This window comes from Vulpes vulpes, chromosome 16 (assembly GCF_048418805.1).
Source record: "Vulpes vulpes isolate BD-2025 chromosome 16, VulVul3, whole genome shotgun sequence".
Classification (NCBI taxonomy): Eukaryota; Metazoa; Chordata; class Mammalia; order Carnivora; family Canidae; genus Vulpes; species Vulpes vulpes.
Genome location: NC_132795.1, coordinates 20,194,245 through 20,214,737, shown reverse-complemented (window position 1 = coordinate 20,214,737; position 20,493 = coordinate 20,194,245). Strand labels below are relative to the sequence as shown.

The 20,493-nt window shown below is 37.1% G+C and overlaps 1 protein-coding gene across 4 annotated transcripts in view; it reads right to left on the bottom strand.

Annotated features, from left to right (window-relative positions):
* Window positions 1-3,940: 3,940 nt before the first annotated feature.
* The window catches only part of ALS2 (alsin Rho guanine nucleotide exchange factor ALS2), a 70,618-nt gene continuing 54,065 nt past the window's right edge, over window positions 3,941-20,493 (bottom strand). For 2 of the 4 annotated variants that reach the window (XM_026002530.2, XM_026002531.2), the window contains exons 24-34: window positions 18,678-18,811; window positions 17,600-17,767; window positions 13,655-13,772; window positions 12,725-12,882; window positions 10,773-10,895; window positions 9,685-9,861; window positions 8,786-8,831; window positions 8,518-8,579; window positions 7,564-7,713; window positions 7,254-7,350; window positions 3,941-5,274 (exon numbers count right to left, since the gene is read on the bottom strand). In XM_026002530.2, the coding sequence (XP_025858315.2) occupies window positions 5,236-5,274; window positions 7,254-7,350; window positions 7,564-7,713; window positions 8,518-8,579; window positions 8,786-8,831; window positions 9,685-9,861; window positions 10,773-10,895; window positions 12,725-12,882; window positions 13,655-13,772; window positions 17,600-17,767; window positions 18,678-18,811 (1,272 nt within the window). In that variant the 3' untranslated portion in view covers window positions 3,941-5,235. The remainder of the gene's footprint in view (window positions 5,275-7,253; window positions 7,351-7,563; window positions 7,714-8,517; window positions 8,580-8,785; window positions 8,832-9,684; window positions 9,862-10,772; window positions 10,896-12,724; window positions 12,883-13,654; window positions 13,773-17,599; window positions 17,768-18,677; window positions 18,812-20,493) is intronic. The other 2 variants (XM_026002532.2, XM_072741653.1) reach the window with 1 other exon arrangement.

The window sequence follows — 20,493 nt, the reverse complement described above, 5'->3', positions numbered from 1 at the left end:
ACAAATCTGCTGTGGACTGAACTGTGTTCCTGCAAACTCAGAAAGTTGAAGTCCCAACCCCACTGTGCTGCCGGCATTTGGAAATGGGACTTTTGAGAGATATTAGGGTGAGATGAGGCCCTGAGGGTGGGACCTCCATGATGGCATTAATGCCCTTGTAGGAAGAGACATCAGAGAGCTTGTTCTCCATCAATCTCTCTGCCAGGTGAGGGTACGGTGAGCAGAAAGCTCTCTTCAAGCTAGAAAGCAGGACCGCACCTGAACCCGCATGCTCACACTCTATTGGGCTTCCAGCCACCAGAACCGTGAGGAAGAAGATCTGTTGTTTAAGCCACTGAGTCCCTGGTATTAGCCCAAGGTAAGCCAAAAAGTGAAAGAAGGAAACCTCAGAAAATGGTTTTCCCTCTCTCCAGTTGGCTTTGAAAAGTATTGCAATGCTTCAGTTCATAATCTGCTTCACAAGTCTCTTCCACATTAATCTGTTCAGTGTCCGGCTTCTGTGTGGGTCACGTCTGCAGAGGGTCTGGAGAGTGCATCTTGTGCTTTCTGGTTCACTCAGGAAGCCTCAGAACCTGCAGTGGGGCTGGGCTGTCTCCTAGTTGTTGAGAAGGCGCAGAAAAATGGGAGCCCAAAAAATGGAAGTAAAAGGCTGAAACTTCCCCCAAGGAGTTCAAGAGCTGCTGGGACTTCAATCTTGAGCTGGGAGCAGCTGGACTCCGGAGGCCTGTGCCCTTCCTTTCTTCCTTAGTCTGGTTATATTGACTTCAACCTGCTTCTCTACCAAACTTTGAAATCAAGGGCTGAGATCTTGGAGATATCAAAAATAACTTTTTTCAGATGAGGAATCGGACATTCAAAGGGGGTATTTGGTAGAGTTAACAAGTTAATCAAAAGTTTTCCTCTTGTTTCCAGAACTAGCCCTGAAAAATGCTTGTGCCTGGCAAATGACTATAACGCCTCCTTCCTGACTTTTCGTGACTTCTGGACAAACTTTGTCAGTTAGAATTTACCTATTTCTGCTGTCATGAGAATGAGAATTCATGATTGAGGCTGCAAATAAATACCATATGCAGTTCTGGACTAATTAAGTAACAGAGGATCACCAGTTCTTATTAACTGAGAAGCTGCACTAGTGTTAATGGACTCCTAAAGAATTTGTCCTAAATATTACTTTAAAAATCAGTACTTCCACGAATTTTAAAAAATGTAGTGATTACTATTAAATCCCATACCCCCTACCCCTATTAAGCTCATTTTTCAAAACAATGCTATTAGACAAAGCCTGAGAAAGCACTTGAAAACTTAGTAAGTAATGGCCCAGCTTCCTCTGGGTCAAAATGCTGTTGATCAGGACTAGGACAAATGTTCAGTTTTACTCAGTCTGTGTGACAACTTAAGAAATTTATTCCATACTTAAGAAATGGTTTTCCAAAGCAAAATCTGTTCTTTCAAAATCACAGAATTCTCTGTATATCTTGGGTTACAATGAAACTAAATGATCCGAATTAAATTACCCAGAATTTTGTTTGTAGCTATTAAGAACCAACAGAAGCACAGACATTTATAGATCTCTTCTGGTAAATGAGGATCATTTGGCAGAGTCTCTTACCTGCAAGACTGCGTACATGCAATGCTGCTCCTATCCAGAGAAAAGGTTTGGTAGAAAATACTAGTGAGCTATTAGCTGCCAAAGTCACCTCACTGTTCTAAAATCTCTGCACATCCTCTTTGATTTAATCCACAGAAGCCTAACCCAGCCTAACCACTAAGTTACTTGTAAGCTTCCCCTGTCACAAATCTTAAGTATTCCTTACACTGAGAAGTCTAATTTTCAAAGGTTGACTAAAGACAACCTTTGCCGTGGCATGCCACCATAGTTAACACCAAATTTTTTTTGTTGACCATTCCATGATGACACCCTACACCACAGTAGCATTGTTAATGAAATGAAAAATTGTGAGATACCAGAGAGTAAGCAATTCACCTTACTGTCTCATGTTATGGTGAGAATGGAAGACCCTTCAGCTAATAATGAGGCCTGTAAAAAAGTTCCTTCTGGAAGGTTCCCTACGAAGTGACTGTCTTGAACCTAATAGTTACCCATTCTCTACCTCAGATTGGAATTGCTTTATTTGAAAATTGTACATTGCAGCGAGGGGTAGGTGGGAAGCACACTGGGGAGTAGATATCCCAGAATAAAATGAAAGGGTACTTACTGCTCACAGCAGGGCAGAGTGTAATAAAGACCAAATGGCCATGCTTAGAGATCTATCAAGCTCCTTCACTCAAAATTAAGCAGATGGCCTTCCTTTGCTTTCCACTGTTGATGAAGATGCAAGCTGGGAATGTGGTACATCTGTGACCATTTTGAGCACACCATATTTTATCATAAACACCTAATTTTATTAAAAGTTTTCGTTTTCGGGCAGCCTGGGTGGCTCAGCAGTTTAGCGCCACCTTCAGTCCAGGACGTGATCCTGGAGACCCAGGATCGAGTCCCATGTCAGCTCCCTGCATGGAGCCTGCTTCTCCAACTCTGCCTGTGTCTCTGCCTCTCTCTCTCTCTGTGTCTCTCACGAATAAATAAAACCTTTAAAATAATTCATTTTCAACTCATTCTTTATCTTATGATCTTAAGAAAAAAGATTTGAGAGCGAGCACGAGCATGTGTGTGAGCAAGGGGAGGAGCAGAGGGAGAGGGATAGAGTCTCAAGTAGACTCCCTGCTGAGATGCAGGGCTGGATCTCACAACCCTGAGATCATGACCCAAGCAGAAATCAAGAGTTGTTATGTTGAACCAACTGAGCCACCCAGGCACCCCTACCTTACAATCTTTTAATGCATAACCCAGCTATGAAGTGCTATCTCTGGCAGAAGTAGGAAGGAGGCCTGGAATTAGAGTTAAGGAAGCTCTAGGTTAGAGTCCCGACTCTAACAGTGAGCAAATCCCAGCCACTCCTTACCTACAAAATCAGTGGAGCTAACACTTTCCTCACAGAGCTGCTATGAGCATTCACCACACACGTGAAAGATCTGTAAACTGTTGCATGAGTGATAGCTATTTCTATTTACAGACAGTGGCCTGGAGATTTAGAATTTGAAAATATATGGTTTTAAGATGCTATCTGAAAGGTATAAATATGGTATCAAGAGCCTAAAGTAACTGGAAAGTTCCATTCAAAACTCCAATACAAGGATGGGTTAAAACATGTTTTTCTTAGAACTGAGAGTCTACCATCATTTGAGAATTTCCTAATGGGTCTCAAGTCTTTGTTCATTTCTACAACTATCCTGGTCTCTCTACGGGGTCAAAAACATTCAGTAAATTTGCCTTTAAAAGCCCAATGTGTAATCTGTGTGTTTATTCTAAAATCAAAACAATCCCTAATGGAAATGCAAAGTGTTCAACATAAATTAATCAAGTGTTGGTTCCTTTACAAAAATGGGCAGCCACCTTCTGGTAGAGAGCAGTGGTGACATGGAAAGGCTTCTTGAGAAGACATAATAACTGGGAGGTAGCTATCTAATGGGTAGCATTTCCAACAAGAATTTTAAATTCTCTCTTCCCTTCCCTGAATCTGTTCAGGAGAAAAAATAAATAAATAACCAGTAACTATGAAAATATGCCTTTTATTCAAATAAATAATAAAGATTTAAGATTCCTGTCCTTGGGGTATTAGGATCAGAAAGCCAATTTCTTTGCTAGCAAAGGTGCTATAATTATAGAATTTGTTTATTTTAAAGAGAGAAATCTCTAAAACCCTACAGGGACCTCTGGGGCCAATACAAAGAGGCATGGATTACAATTTGGGCAAAAAAATAAAAATAAATAAATTAAATAAATTAAATAAATTAAAAAAAAAAAACAAAACAGCCTGGGTTTCTTTTAAATTTCTAGGTTGCCCTAAGTCATTTCCTTTGCAATCATAAAACAACCTTATAGAGATGAATGTCTTTTATTATGAAAATTGCTGTTGCATTACAGCCAACATTCCGAAACAGTATTTTAATAAACACGTCTTGATTATAAAGTAGAGCAGAAACCATGATCCTTTTTTAAAATTGATTAACATCTGCTGATGTCAACAAAATCTGGAGGACACTCCATATGCTCACCGTGGTGTGTAGGAGATGAGATGAGGAAGAGCACCTATGTTATTCAAAACAGCTACTAGTGTTACTTGTACAGTGTAAACCAACCATTTACAATAGGACATTTAAAAAAAAAGGTAAAAAGCAAAACACTAAAATGTTGAGGTGTTACAATACTTTTGAGATGGGAAAAGTCGAAGCTTATTTCCTTTCTCTTCCCTTCCATGAGTTCAGTGCGAGGTACAGGGAAGAACCAGAACACTAGATCAAAGATGGATGCAATTCCTTGCTTCCATAGTTCCCAGAATTTAGTCCTGCTCCAAAATACAGACCACATGCAAAAGATCTTCAGGCTCACATTCACAGGCCTTGGAATACAGCGTTTGCGCACGGACCAATAGGGTTCCAGAGCAGCTCAGAGTCAGTGTTTGAATTCCAGTGTATTCACTCTGTAGCACTGAAAGGAATCCAAGAACAAAACTCCTATGTTCTTTCTAGGCAGGAGGCTGAAGACTCCTATTTAGACATGTTCCATGTTTGGGGTTAGGGTATGGTAGTCACCGCATAGAACCTCTCCCATCATGAATACTCTGGTGGAAAAGCTTAGAAAAAGTTAAAACTGCAGTTTTAGAAGGTCCTCTTTCCCCTCCCTCAGCAAAGCAGCATGATGCACACATGACTGCGAGGAATTCAGGAAGGCAGAGTGTGGCTACTGTAGTTTCAAGTACAATCTGCTCTTTGCAAAGGGATCTGGGGTAACTGCAGGCAAACCCAAAACTCAAAAAAATTTATTAACTTCTTTAAGGTAAGAAGCTATACTGAGAACTCTCCTTACAACTTCATGTAGCTGGCATACTCTTTACTGTAGAAAGGGATGTCCTTTTTCCAAACTGTAAATGTGGGATATTTGGGGGACTTAACGTAGGCAAGGGACTGGTTTAATTGAATTCTATCTCCTTTTCAACCCTCCCTTTAAACCATGATGATGGGCTCGGGGCTATCATCATTAGTAAGGCTCAGAAGTAACCACCAAGATAACACAACGTCCTAATTTCAACACCACTCTTTTTCTCCACTACAGGAAGACGCCAGATGGTGCTAAAACATCCTACAGATAATCCAGTTGTCAAGCTGTTATGCATCCTAGTTAAGCTTCTCACGCTGGATCTGGTAGTAACATGCCTGAAAAAAAAGTTCAAAACAATTTAAAGTTTACTTGGAAAGACATTACATAAACATAGCAATGCACAGGAGATTAAAGAAAGGAAATATCTGATTAATACTGGTAGCTCTAACAAAATCAGTGAGTTGCTTTATTTTTTCCGTTTACTTCCAGTTCCCCTACTCAATGTAATTAGTAGACAGAAAATTTTGCACACTTTCTTCTAATTCTAAAATAAACAAACTTCTTCCAAGTTTTTAAATATTCTTCACTAAGTAGAAATACCTTAATCGGCTAAGCCACTACTGAGTGGACATTCAGAATATGCTGAGCATTATAAAGGTACACGAACTGTAATCGGAATCATCTAGTATGTTTTAAGAAACTACAAATTAAGAGTTAGCATCATTCTGGACCCAGTGAGTCAGAATTTCCAGGAACGAATTTTTAAGAAGCATTCCCAGATGATTCTGAAAGTATCCAGGTTTAGAAGTTACACTACAGAGAACACCTCAGTCAGCCAAACCATATATAATGTTTTCTTTAATTCCTTAGGATAAGTCTCCAGGAGTAGGGTTACCCAAACTCCAAGAACATTTTTGATGTTGTTATTGATGTTAACAACAATAGTTTTCCAAAAAGGTGACTACTATTTAATCCGTTATCAGCAATATGGGAATAATCCTGATTTCACCATACCAGGCACTGGGTATAATTTTAAAAGCTCTTCGCTATCAACTGGCTGGTTAGCTCAGTTGGTTAAAGCGTGGTGCTGATAAAAGCTCTTCGCTATTTTAGTAGGCACAAAATGGCATCTTGCTTAAATCTGCAGTACTATAATTTTCAGTGAGGTTGAGCATTTTCCTACATATATCCATTATTTCTCCCTTGGTAATATGTTGAGAGATACTCTTCATATAACAGAAATACTAAAAATGTAAGTCACTGGTGGCCAAGTTTTCCCCCAGTACCTCCACCCTTTTCCATCTATTTAATATAAAATGTTAATGGTTATTTCAGTTAAAAAGTTCAAACAACTAATCCAAGCCCGAAACCTGACATTAAACTCTAGATTTTTTCTCATTTGATTTGCCTTTCCTTCTCTCTTCCTTTCTTCTACACTTAAAAACCTCAAAGCATCTGTAATTTGCAATGCAAATGATTCTACCCTGATTTCATCCTCCTTCAAAATGGCTAATAAGCTATCCCAATACTTTAACCATTTATTAAATAATTCCTCTCTTTTCCATTTTTGTGTTTGATGTTTTCATTTTCACATGTGAAATTTTTATTATAACACAACACGGCCTTTATGAGGACTATCCCTTCTGTTAGGGGTTACATCCATTCTTGTGACAGTTACATACTATCTTAATTATAATTTTGTAATATTTTACTAACTCGAAGAATGGGTCTATTCTCCCTTTTTTCCAGAAGTGTTTATGCCATTTTCTATTTGTTGTTCTTCCAATATACTTCAGAATTATTCTAAAATTCCAAGAAAAATCAAGTTGGAGAACTAAAATTACTTCCAATAATCCCTAGAGAGTACTCAAATTACAGAACCTCATTTGTCACATACTGGATACAGTAAATACATGGGGAAAGAAGAAGATGTAGTTCATATTCATTAAATACATATTGCCTTCTGTGTTTTACCTCATTTCCATTCAATAGTTCTAGTGTTGGATACTTTTTTTTGACACTAAGAATCCTTTCTGCTTCTCTTCTAGAGTTATTAATATAGATGGTCTACCTTTATAACCATTTGTAACAATTTGAATGATCAATTTATAGGGAAGAGTAATTTGCTTTAGTATTCTGAAGAATAACTGATTCTACTTTTATTATTTTAAAGTATTAACAGTACATACTCTGAAAGCATTTAATGTTTACATTAAACCTCTGTATAAAGAAGACAATGGTTAATTATAGATTTATAATATGGTAAGTTAAGGAGAGATTTTAAGATTAAAAAAAAAAAAGCCTAAATACGTACCTTTAAGGTGGTGAACATTATACCCTGTTCCCCATGCTGTAAATATGGATCCATTAGATCTTCAATGAGGTGTACCTCAGAGCCTAAATTCCTAATCCTGTCCCAATGAGAAAAAGAAACTGAGTTATTTCTGTTTATATGTTCATCTTCCTTCTGAATCTATGTGTGGGATAATAAAGAACAGCTCACCATAGTGGAATGGGTAAATAGAAACAGCTTTTTCTAGTGAGGGAGCATATTACTGTCATCAGTTCAGTAAAAGCATTTATTAAAATAATGAGTCTTAATAAAGTCTGAAAAGCTTGGTCACCTGGCCCGTAGCACCACATATAAGAAAACAGGAAACAAGTCATCCATGGACCACAGGAAGTCTTCCTGAAGTGATGCCAGGACACTCTGAGAGATCTCTTCAAAAGTCTGCTGGATGACCTTAAGTTTGTCTGACGGGGTAAATGTTGTGCTGTTGTTATTAAAAAAAAAGAAAAAGAAAAAGAAAAAGTAAAAGAAAAAGAAAAAGAAGATAAGTCCTATAACTTTTCTTAATAGAACTGTTTAATATTAAATATTAAATATTAATTGTTTGACAATAAACCCTCCTGGGACTTATGTGTCTTAAGTCAGACACATCAGGCATAATGAGTTGCTATAAGGGATGGCCACAGTAATCCCTTGGTTCTTTGAGAAAAGATGCCTCTAACTATCATAGTTCATATGGGAGAATTCACTAAATCATAGATTATCCCCCTTTAACCATGTAGGATTTTATTCTCCTAATATATGCTCTTAACTAATTTAGTTTGGTTAATTTCCATTTGGCTAAAGATGTGATTATATAGACATATTTCTGGGTAAGCTCTCCACCTCTTTTGAAAATACAATGGCCTTGGGGCGCCTGGGTGACTCAGCCAGTTAAGTGTCTGCCTTTGGCTCAGGTCATGATCTCAGGGTCCTGGGATCGAGCCCCGCATCATGCTCCCTCCTCGGTAGGGAGTCTGCTTCTCCCTCTCACTCTGCCCTACCCCCAACCCCCGCCCCAGCTCATGTTGTCTCTCTCTCTCTAATAAATAAAATCTTTTAAAAAAGAACAGAAAAGAAAATACAATGGCCTTGTAGCGTAAATGGTAAACCAAGTGTATCCAAAAAAGGCTGAATGTGACATCTTCTAGGAGTGAAGGGGGCTTAGGTAACGAGAAGATCTCATTAATATCTGAACAGACTAACTACTGTTTTGATTTATGTGATTTTTCAACAAATCAGAGATTACCTGATCTGCTGTAGACATTCTACAGCTGAGGCAAAACAAGCATCTTTTGTGGTTGGCAGAACCTACAAAAAGAATTTATGAAGGTCACCAAGAAAGTGGTCTTCTACAGTAACAGTAAAAAATACACAATACTGATGGCAGGGTGTGGTTCTCTGAGTAGCTCATACTCGGCTACTATTCTACCAAAGTAAAATGGAAATTTTTTGCTATCCCAAATACCCTACATCAAAGAAAGCGTATTTGCTGAGGAAACTAAAATCTACTATACCTTTTTACTCTCTCCAAGGATTGACAAGGTCACTGGCCAAAATTTCCTACAATGGAATCCACACACTGTTAATACAAACTGTTACTTATGATAGATTAATCCCTGTAAAAACAGTTGATGGCTGGCTATCTTGCCTTCCCTGTCCCCATTTAAAATAACTGTTCCACAGATAAAGTTTTAATAAATCTTCCAGAAGTCATTTAAGAGTTTCTATCATGTTCCTAAGGGTCCATCAATGTATATTACAATACCCCTATATATTACAGATTCACAAACACTGGCCAAAGTCTTTCCTTCACTTAGTTTTATCTTATTTTTACTGTTACATTATTCCACTGAAAAAAATTACTTTCTGATTAAGGCTTGTTCACTTTTTTTTGACAGCACATATATAATTATTGGGGTGTTGGGGTGACCAGCTTTATCATGGCACGGGAAGGAAGCATAACGTGTTCCCTTGGAATAAGGAGACAAGGCTCTACAACAAAGGGCACATCTACAACTTTCACATTAGAAATTATAGATAGGGAGGAAAGAGAGAGAAGGGAAGGAAGAACATTGAAGACTAAATACAATTCATTTTTTGAAACTGTAAACACATGTATTTTGTTTTAAAGAGCTACAAAATATCAGATAGGATAGCTAATCTATATATATATACAAACACACATTTTATACACTCAAAAATAAAACACATGTTCAGAAGAATAACCAAGTTTTACATTCTACTCCAAAAATTCTCAAAAACAAAGATTAAACATTGTGCTGAATAACAGATACACAAATAAGTGAATAAACTGCAAATCATATAGTCTATTAGATATTAAAACACTGAATTCTTGATAATGCTGTATTTTAAATTAAAACCATTTGATTTTACTTGTAACTATTGTACTTACCTCTGCACCCCAAGGAAGCCCAGAAGAGCAATATCTGGCTGCTTATTTAGTCGTAGAACACACTCCCAGTAAATGTCTTCCTCACGATCATTATCCAGGGCATAGAGCATAAACAGTGGTGGGTAGAGCCGAGGTAATAGTACAGGAAGCAGTAACCCAGAACTTGTTACTACATAACTACAAAATATTGGAGAAGGAAAAACAGTCATATTAAAGTTGAATACAGAAGGGCACCTGGGTGATTCAGTCTGTTAAGCACCTGCCTTTGGCTCAAGTCATAATCTCAGGGTCCTGGGATGGAGCCTCATGTCAGGCTCCCTGCTCAGCAGGGAGTTCGCTTCTCCCTCTCCCTCAGCCCCTTCCCCACTGCTCACACTCTCGTTCACTCTCTCAAATAGATAAAATCTTTTAAAAATAAAATCAAGTTGAATGAATCCTAGAAGTTGAAACAGAATCCTAGAGCTTCAGTTTCTAGAACTGAAAGTAAAGATGGGACATTTGAGTAAAAACACAGTTATGTTATAACAGGGGTGCCTGGGTGGCTCAGTTATTCGGCTCAGGTCATGATCTCAAGGTTGTAAGATACTGCACTTAGCGGGGAGTCAGCTTAAGATTCTCTTCCTCCCCTCATACCCCCCTTATGCTCTTTTGCGTGCGCTCTCTCTCTCTCTAAAAAAAAATTTTAAAAAAGGCAGTTATAGCATTATTCTACTTTTATATTTGGAGCTAACAAGAAAAAGTTACCTATGGCCCCAGAGCTTTATCTTGGACCAACTGTGAATACTTTTCATTAACTCAAAATCTAACAGAAAACATAGTTGGTTTCCATTTTGAAAATTATTCTCTGTGGTTATTCTAGATCAGCATGATGTTACTTTGCTCAGCAGCCTTTGCATCCACTCATTTGTGACTGCACTTCCATGGGGTTTGGCTAATACAACTTAATACAACCTAAAAGGGACCTCAGAGATCACCTAGTCCAATTATATTATCTTAAAAATAAGGAAACTGAGAAAACTTTTCCCTGGGATTCTTTGGATAGGATCACCCACTCTCTTTCTTCACTATTTCTACCCAACTCCATTTACCCTGGCTCTGGTGATTCGGATCTGGAATCTGACTTCCCAGTGCAAAAGGATTTCCTTTCCGTTGGCAGAGGAGCAGAAAGAGGAATTGTGCTGCCCTCTTCAGGAAGCTCAGGAAATAAGAATCTAAGGAATAATATAAAATACAATTAATTATACCTCTAGAATGGCTAAAAAAGAGTAAAAATGTATTTCTATTATTTCACCTATTTATATGAAATCAAACTTTATATCAATTAAACATTTTAGTTCCCTAAGATTCTTAAGTGATGCTTCTTACAGGATAAAATTAAGAGTGTAGCTAATGAACAATACCACTAAAAATCTTCATGTGCTTTTTTTTCTGTCCAGTTATTAAAGAGAAATTCTGATCCATATGTTTTTCTTACGGACAAATCTCATCTGAAGTCAATTTGTATTGATTTTTCAAGCACAGACCATTATTCTCACAGCATAAACAAATATCAGTTGGAAACTAAATATTCAACACTAAGAAAAAATGAAAATCTAAATAATGTAAAATTTTAATTAAAAAAAAAATTGAAGTTGCTGGCTGTCTGGGTGGCTCAATTGGTTAAGTAGCAGACTCTTGGTTTCAGCTTCAGTCATGATCTCAGGGTTGTGAAATCGAGCCCCACCTCGGGCTCCACTCTGAGTGAGGAGTCTGCTGGTCTATCTCCCTTTCTCACTGCCCCTCCCCCTGCTCTCATTCTCTCTCTCAAATAAATAAATAAAGTCTTCTTAAAAAATTCAAGTTGCTAAAAATTTTTTCCAAATGATCAAGCTGTTAAGTTACTAGGGATTTTTTCCCTAGGTTTTGAATTTGCCCTAGATTTTATCTCTGACTTTTTATATGCAAACAAGTTTATTGTCCTCTTTACTTTTAGACACAAACCTTGACTCTTTAAAGGGGGTTTGCAATCTTCTCTAATTTTTGTAGACACCTTGCCCCTGCCTCTGCCCCTAATGTTATAGTTGGGGAAACTAGAAAGGTCAGAAAGAAAACTTATTATATTCATCTAACGAATATCAAGAGCTGGAACACTCCCACCCAGTGGTCTTTTTAGTGGATTACACTGCCCTCTCAAAATCTGAGACATTTCTGAGTGCATCTATCAATTTTGAAGCTAATAATATGAGGAAATTTTCTGGGACAAATTCATGAATTTTTGTATAATGATCTCATTAAAGTATTTACTTGGCTTAAGCTCAATGAAAGATCTTGAATTTCACAAATTCCAAATTTTCTACCTGAAATTCTCTTTCCAAGTTCTACTTGCTTGCTTTCTCACCTCTTTCAAAGTCTCTGCTCAGATATTACCTTATTATTATTAGTCAGGCCTCCTGAACCTTCTGTTTAAAATAGCAGCTTCTTATCTCCAGCCCTATCCTTTGTCACACTTACCATCAGCTGACATACTATATATTTTATTTAGTCTATCCTCACTAGAATGAAAGCCTATGAGAATACACACAGTTCCCTGATGATTAATGATGTTAAGCATTCTTTCAGGTATCTGGTAGTCGTCTCTATCTCTTCTTTGGGTAGTTGTCTATTCTGGTCCTCTGTCCATTTTAAATCAGATTATTAGTGTTTTTTTTTTTAATTTTGAACATATAAGTTCTTTATATATTTTGGATATTAACTCCTTGTCAGATATATCATTTGCCAATACATTCTCCCACATGATAGGTTGCCTTTTAGTTTTGTTGATGGTTTTCTTTGTTGTGTTTATTGCATAAAGTAAAAATCCACGTGTTTTTGTTATTTAATCTACTTAAGAATCTGTGGCACAAAATCCTTTTCTTGATGAATAATTTCTGTGATAAAGAGGAATCTGAATGATTCTTCACAAAGTTGTAATCTCTAGATTCAGGATGAAGACACCCTAAGCATTAGTATAAAGTAGTAAGTACTCCAGAGCTTGCAGACTTCAATGAGAAAGATTGCCTACCTCACCAGCTGGAAAATTCGCTTAAGGTAAGATTTAATCTCTTTCACAGCCTCCTGCAATAACCGGCGATTGGCTCCCACACCCACATATGTCATTCTATAAACTGCAACCAGTGTCTCCACAAGCCTGCCCAGGGGGTGCAGAGGAGTGTCACATGCCTGAACAGGAAGAGGATCAGTGAAGTCAGTCAATGACTAACAGCAGAAACAATCAACCAATAAATAATAAAACAATTTCATAAATGATAAATAATTTTAAAACTGCAGGAGTCAACTTTTGGATCAGGAAAATTCAAATATTTATAGTTTTTCTTAAAGTGTTGAGTCCATCCAAATTATATTGAGTAGGAGTTCCTAATATTAATCAAAGAATCCTTTTAGCATCTTGGAAAAATAGCTCTGGATACAGTGATAAATAGAATTAAACTATAAACTTCATTAAAAAATAGGAGAGATTACCCTTGAGCAAACTGAATAATGACAGTTGGTTATGCTCTGATACAGTCCCTCTTCAGTTCCCTTGATTTCTCTTAATACTGCTTCCTGCAACCTCATATCAATGCATATCATACTTTATAGCTAATATGATAGGGTCTGAGAAGAAAGCAAAGAGTATAACCATGGGGCGAGGGCACCATGCTTTATTTATACAATCTCTAGTTTGCTAATATTGCTAACAAAAAGCCATCTTAAACTTTGACCCTTGTTCTTAAGAATCCCCTTGAGCACTTTATAAAACTTAAAAAGTTCTATCATCATGATAGGGCAATATTCATGTGGAAATGTGCTTTAGTAGTCAGAGAATTAACCAAAGCAATGCTCTGAAAACAAAAATAAGATTAGAGTACCTACCAATAAGCTGTGAGCAAATATGAATGATATATTGTAGTTGCATCATTAATTCACAAGACCATAGTAATTCTGACTCTACCTTTATTAAATATTTCTTGATGTCATCATATTTCTCTACCGAGAAAGCACCAACATGCTGAGGAATGAATTCCAAACTCTCTAGTGTCTGAGTCTGTGAACGACTTAATGTCTCCGGACTGTAACAAGACAAAAGAAAGCCCATAATGTATTTCCTATCAAGAAAGCAAGATAACTGTCATGTGTGCATGAAATACTGTTATCAAGTAAGGACGAAATGGAGTAACCAGCACAATGTTAGCCCAAATGAGCTCATAATTGGTAACTGACCTATTAGATTTTTTTCTAACAGTCATCCCAATGCCATTTAATGTTAATTCATACCAACTACAATTAATTAACAAAGATTTTGCTTCAATATCAACAATGGTGTAAGGAGATACTACAATGTTAGCCTGAAGGGAAAATTGGTGGCAGACTTGTTAGTGATGAAAAAAATGAACAGAAGAGAATGGAAGCCAAAGGAAAAATGAAAACACACGAAAAGGGCAGAGGAAGAAGAGAAATGAGCTCAAATAAGGAGATAATGAGAACACTACAACTGGTGGTGAGGTAAGCACATCGTGGGTAAAGGGAAGCTTTGGATGAAAAGGCCATGATAAAACACATGCTTAATAAGCAACAGATATTTTTGGCATTGTTATTAGATTATAACCAATTAGCAATGGTACACAATTGTTATTATTACATTATGGTAGATAAATAAGACCCCTGTGGTTGCAACATGTCTTATTATATAAAAATTCATTGACTCCCATTTCTTGGAAAACACCCAACAGTTAACCAAGATTAACTAAAGGACCAAAGTCTTCATATTTAAACTGAAAGGCTCTATCAGTGAAGGCTGCCCATCTGCATCACACACAAGGGAAAGTCCACAGATTTAAACAATCCTAGGAGTTTCCCTTTCTTCTACTAAGAGAAAGACTGTAAGGTAAAAATCATGAACTTCATGAATGAAACATGATAATTCCTGTTTATCCTAAATATAGGGGGAAGAAAAACAAACTTCTTTCTATACAGCAGGGATTATCAGGTTCTTTGGGTCCAAATGCCAAGCAATGTTTGAGGGAGTTACTGGTCAAATTAAAGAATAAATAAGCAGAAAAATAGAGAAGAGTAAAGAACAGGGAAAAAAAATTAAAAAAAAGAAAAAAGGAAATGAAGAGGTACATCTGTAATTTTTCTTTCAGTACTTCAAAATTGTTGTACCACTTCCTTTTGGTCTCCAGAGGATGCTGATGACAAATATGCAAGCAGTTGAAGGGCAGTTTCCCTCTATGTAAAGCCTCTTTTTTCTTTAGTTGCTTTCCAGATTTTGTCTTTCAATTTGACTATGAGGTGTTTGTACACAGGTATCTTTTTTTCAGGATGCAGTCTGCTCAGTTTCTTGAATCTGCACATTTGTCTTTTACCACATTTGGCAAGTTTTCAACCATTATTTCTTCAAATACTTTTTTATCCCCATAATTTTTCTCCTCTCCTTCTGGGATTCCAAGGACACAAATATTAAACTCTCAGGTCCTTAGAGTTCTGTTCCTTTATTTTCTCCCCATGTATTTTCTTATTATTCAGTTTAATAACGCCTATTACTCTATTCTCAAGTTCACTGACTCTTCTGCTGTCTGCTTATTCTGTTACTGAGCTCACCCAGTGATTTTATTTTGGTTATTAGATTTCTTAATTCTAAAATTTTGATTTGGATCTTCTTTACAACTTTTTTCTTTGCTGATACTTTCAATTTTAATAGTTGTTCCAAGGGTGTTTGTGATTGCTCATTTGAGCATTTTTATAATAGCTCCTTTAAAATTGTCAAAAATTTAAAATTTATGCTGGGAAGTCATTGGTATCTATTAATTGTCTTTCACAAAATGAGTTGGTGGTTCTTTGATTGCCAAGTAATTTAGGTTTATATTCTGGACATTTTTTAGTATTATGACACTTTGGGTCTTGTTTATATTCTATGAAGAATATTGATAGGCTAGGGGAAAGGAGGGAAAAAATAAAATAAGACAAAATCAGAGGGCAGCCTGGGTGGCTCAGTGGTTTAGCACCACCTTCGGCCCAGGGCATCGAGTCCTGGAGACCTGGGATCGAGTCCCATGTTGGGCTCCCTGCATGGAGCCTGCTTCTCCTTCTGCCTGTGTCTCTACCTCTCTCTCTCTCTCTCTCTCGGTTTCTCATGAATAAAGAAATAAAATCTTAAAAAAAAAAAAAGACAAAATCAGAGAGGGAGACACACAAACCATAAGAGACTCTTAACTACAAGGAACAAACTGAGGATTGCTAGAGGAGGAGTGTGTGGGGCAGTGGGGTAACTGAATGATGGGCACTAAGGAGGGCACATGATGTGATGTAATGAGCACTGGGTGTTATATGCAACTGATGAATCCCTGAACTCTTAAATCTGAAACTAATAATACACTATATGTTAATTGAATTAAAAGTAAAAAAAAACATTGACAGGCATAGCAGAGTAAACATCTGCTTCCTAAAAGTTCCCTATAGTGATATGAAATATTCCTTAACTGATAAGGGTATTTTGCTGTCCACAGAGTAGGCTAACAATGTGATTTATTCTCAATATCTGCTTTCCTTCTGGGACTGTGGAATTCTGGTAGTTGCTAAGCACAGAGTGTCTATGTGACCAGCCCTCAATAAAAAACATAGTCCCTTATCGGCTTCCCTGGGCAGAAAGATTGTGTATGTGTGGCTGTATTTTACTGCTGGGGGGATAGTGTGCACTGTGGGACCCCTCACAGATAAGGAAAAAGTACGGGAAGCTTGCACATGAATTCCTCCAGACTCTGCCTGTGTCTTCTCTTATGCCCTGGCTGTAGATCCTCACTGTGTTGCTGTAGTAACTCTTATCTGGATGACTTTGAGTCTTGTGAGTCCCTCTAGCGGAAAACTGAACATGTCGGCGCTCTCGGGAGCCTCTGAAATGGCTGATATTTGTTTCAGCTTTCTGTGGGCTGTGGTTTCAATGTCTGTTCACTTTGCAAAGTCTTTGCAGTCCTATTTAGGTCTGTCTGTGAGCAGATCACTCAGTGGTCGGTCTGGGACCTGAGTGGAAGTCAACCTATTAGCTCAGTCCTCAAAGTGTTAGGTTAGAAATGCTAATTAGGACCAAACCCACACATGTGCAAGTCTAGGCTGAGCCCAGGGGTTCATAATAAACCTTACATGGTTGTTTTCTAGAGTTCTTCTCTATTACCTCCCCTTGCATTTCCTGGATCCCCTGTTAGATCCTCAGGTCAGAAACTGTCCACTTCTGTGAACATGTCACATGGAGGGGTGGGAGGACAGAGAGGCTAAAAAAGCAATGGGGTTTGGCTATGACAACCTAAAGATCCAAGACAGAAAGGAGTTTCCACTCCTCCAGGAGTTTTTCCTGTTCCTGGCTGCTCTAGCAAATGTCACTGTCACCCCAGCTACAGAAGTACCTGGAGGCTGGAGCATGAGAAAATGAAGGAAAACGAGAGAAAGAACACAGTGTATCTCCTCTACTCTGAGCTTCAAGAGTCTCTTTTTTGCATCTTGAGCCAGAAGCAGAGGGTTATTCCTGAAGCTCTATTTACCACAGTGCTTACTTCAAGGTTTTAGATTATACTGAGTTTACGCTGACTTAAAAAGTTAAAAAACTCACTACGGAAGAAACAACAACTCATAACTGGTCTAATGATACTTTGAATTCAGGTGTTCTTCCTCAATACTCTAGCTGGTATTTTCTTTGCAGAACAGCTGTTCATATATTCTCCCTGGATTTTATAGTTGAGTTTAGTAGAAGATAAAGGGAGGCATACTTTATCCATATTACCCAGAAACAGAAGTACATCATGACTTTTAAACTCTATTTTTAAGTTAAATGCGGCAAGCCTTGACTACTTCTCAAGTTTCAACTTCCTATAATACTCTGCCCTACGCTAGGCAGGCATTCACCCACCTGTCTCTGTGTTGGCGCCGATTGGTGGTCAGGGCCACAGCAATATTGTCCCATGCTTTCCAAACTTCCCCTTGGCCTGGGTTCTCACAGCCCAGTTGATGCCAACATTCATCAAATACTGCTTTCCACTTTTCATCAGCAGACACTGCCAGGTTTCCCAGCTTCCTGCTAATGAAGTCACATTAAGCTTTTATTAATCACTTCTTTTGTGCAAAAATCCTGAAGAACAGAAACTTTCTATTATACAACTAGGAATGGTTCTGTAACAAAACTGCCTAGGCTGGCAGTGGTTCTATTTTATAAACACTGAATGAAAACTTTAAAGAACTGACTTTTAGCTACTTAATGTTGATCAGATACTAAAGTGTAAAAATGGTTAAGTATGAGGCACATTAGAATTGACTGCTTTCTACATTTGCACACAATTGATTTTGTAAAATTGATTCCTGTTAAAACAAGGACTTCCTGTACTTTGCACATCTCATAATAAGTATAAAATGCATTATATACTGGGTTCTAAAAATATATCAAGCATCCAACAGAATAAAGAATTGGAGAAGCTACCAAAATACAAAGCAAAACTAATGCTGGAATCAGTAAAGGAAAATATATATGCCAAAAACATGGAGGAAGAACATGATACACTTAGAGATACAGATTTTGTTTTCTTCTCCACATATGCAGAGTATACACTTCTCCGTGTGTGTGTGTGTGTGTGTGTGCGCGCGCGCTTGGTCTTTACTTCTCAAAATCAAGTTGTATAGGGATTCCATTTAAGAATGCTCTCTTTCAATCAATTTGGATATCTGCATCACTAACCGTAAAATTACTCTCCCACGTAGAACTTTTATTTTAAACATCTATGATCTGAGGCTATAACCAAGAGAATAGGTTTAGCTATCTATAATGGCATCAGTTGGCAATACGAGGAAGTTACACTTTGTTAAAATATGACTTTAAAAATTTCTTCTGCATTAAAAAAAATTGTTCCGTATTTAAAATATTAATCAGCTTTGATAAAAGCAAGACAGCTGAAAACATTTAATAATTAATCCACAATTAACACTGGTTTACTCACAAAACTTTGGGTCTGTCTTTATCACTCTCATACAGACTAGGCTTGAAGTAGGTTCCTGTGATTTTTATACCAGATCCCCATTCTCCACTAAAATAACCTTCAATGTAATCTCCATTTGGCATAGTCAGTGTTCCCTAGGTAAAGTTAAAGAAAATGTCAAATTTAGAGGAAGTATTTCCAATTTAAAAATCAAGAGAAAAAAGCACCAAATGATTAATATTTTCCCTTTTTAACTCTTTACCAGTCCCCAATTCTCTAAAAAAAGAAAGAAAAGTATACATGCATGTGAAAAAAGATTGAATAAAAATAATCCATAGATAAAAGAAAAAAATAACTGAAAAAATATTATCAACTGAATGAAATGAACAACTTATCCAAATTTATCCAATTTAGTGCCCAGAGACAAATTTATAACTATAAATGTCTATATTAGGAAATAAGAAAGCCCTCAAATCAGCAATCTAAAATTCTACCTTACAAAATTAGAAAATGAGGAGCAAATAAACCCAAATCAAGAAGGAAGAAGATAATAAACATTAGAAGAAATCAGTGAGATTTTAAAACAGAAAAATCAAAGAAACCAAAAACTGCCTCTGAAAAGATACACAAAATTGTTATTTAACTAGATTAATCAAGAAAAAAAGGAAATATAAAATTATAAAATAAAAAATGAAACGGAATATTAATCTTTTTTAAGATTTTATTTATTCATGAGAGACAAAGAGAGAGAGAGAGAGGCAGAGACACAGACAGAGGGAGAAGCAGCCTCCATGCAGGTAGCCCAACGTGGGACTTGATCCCAGGTCTCCAGGATCAGGCCCTGGGCTGAAGGCGGCGCTAAACCGCTGAGCCACCAGGGCTGCCCGGAATATCAGAGTAATCTTAAAGAAATTTAAAAGGTCAAGGGAATACTAAGAGAACATTATACCAACAAATCTGATAACTTCAATACAACAGAAAAATTCCTAGAAAGAACCAAGTTATCAAACTGACTTGAGAAGAAATGAAATCTCAATAGAAGGAAATTAAATTAAAAACTAAAAATAGGGGCGCCTGGATGACTCCGTTGGTTAAGCGTCTGCCTTCAGCTCAAGTAATGTTCCCAGAGTCCTGAGACAGAGCCCTGCATTGGGTTCTCTGCTCAGCAGGGAGCCTGCTTCTTCTCCCTCTCCCTCTGCCTCTGCCTGCCACTCTGCCTACTTGTGCTCTCTTTCTCTCTGTGTCAAATAAATAAATAAATCTTAAAAAAAAAAAAAAAAAAAATCTTAAGAAATACACACACACACACCCCATACCAAACCCCTAGCAGAATAAATGAGTTCAGTAAGGTTTCAGGATACAAGAACAAAACACATAAATCAATTGTATTTTTATATAATTGCAATGAACAATCCAAAAATTAAAATTAAAAATTCTCTTTACAATAGCATTAAAAAGAACGCTTAGGAACAAATTTAACCAAACCTATGCAAGAGATACACACTGAAAACTATAAACGTTGCTGACAGAAATTAAAGAAGATCTAAATAAATGGAGATATGTTCCATGTTCATGGATTGGAAGATTCAGTATTATTAAAAATGGCATTTCTCCCCAAATTGATCTATAAATTCAACACAATTCCTATCGAAACCTTAGTAGGGTTTTTGCAAATATTAACAAACCAGTCCTAAAATTTATATGAAAAGGCTAAAGATCCAGAATAGCCAAAATATTTTTAAAAATAACAAAACTGGAAGACTTACACTTTCTGATTTCACAACTTAATAGAAATTTATAGTAATCAAAACAGTGTGGTACTGGCATAGGAGAGACA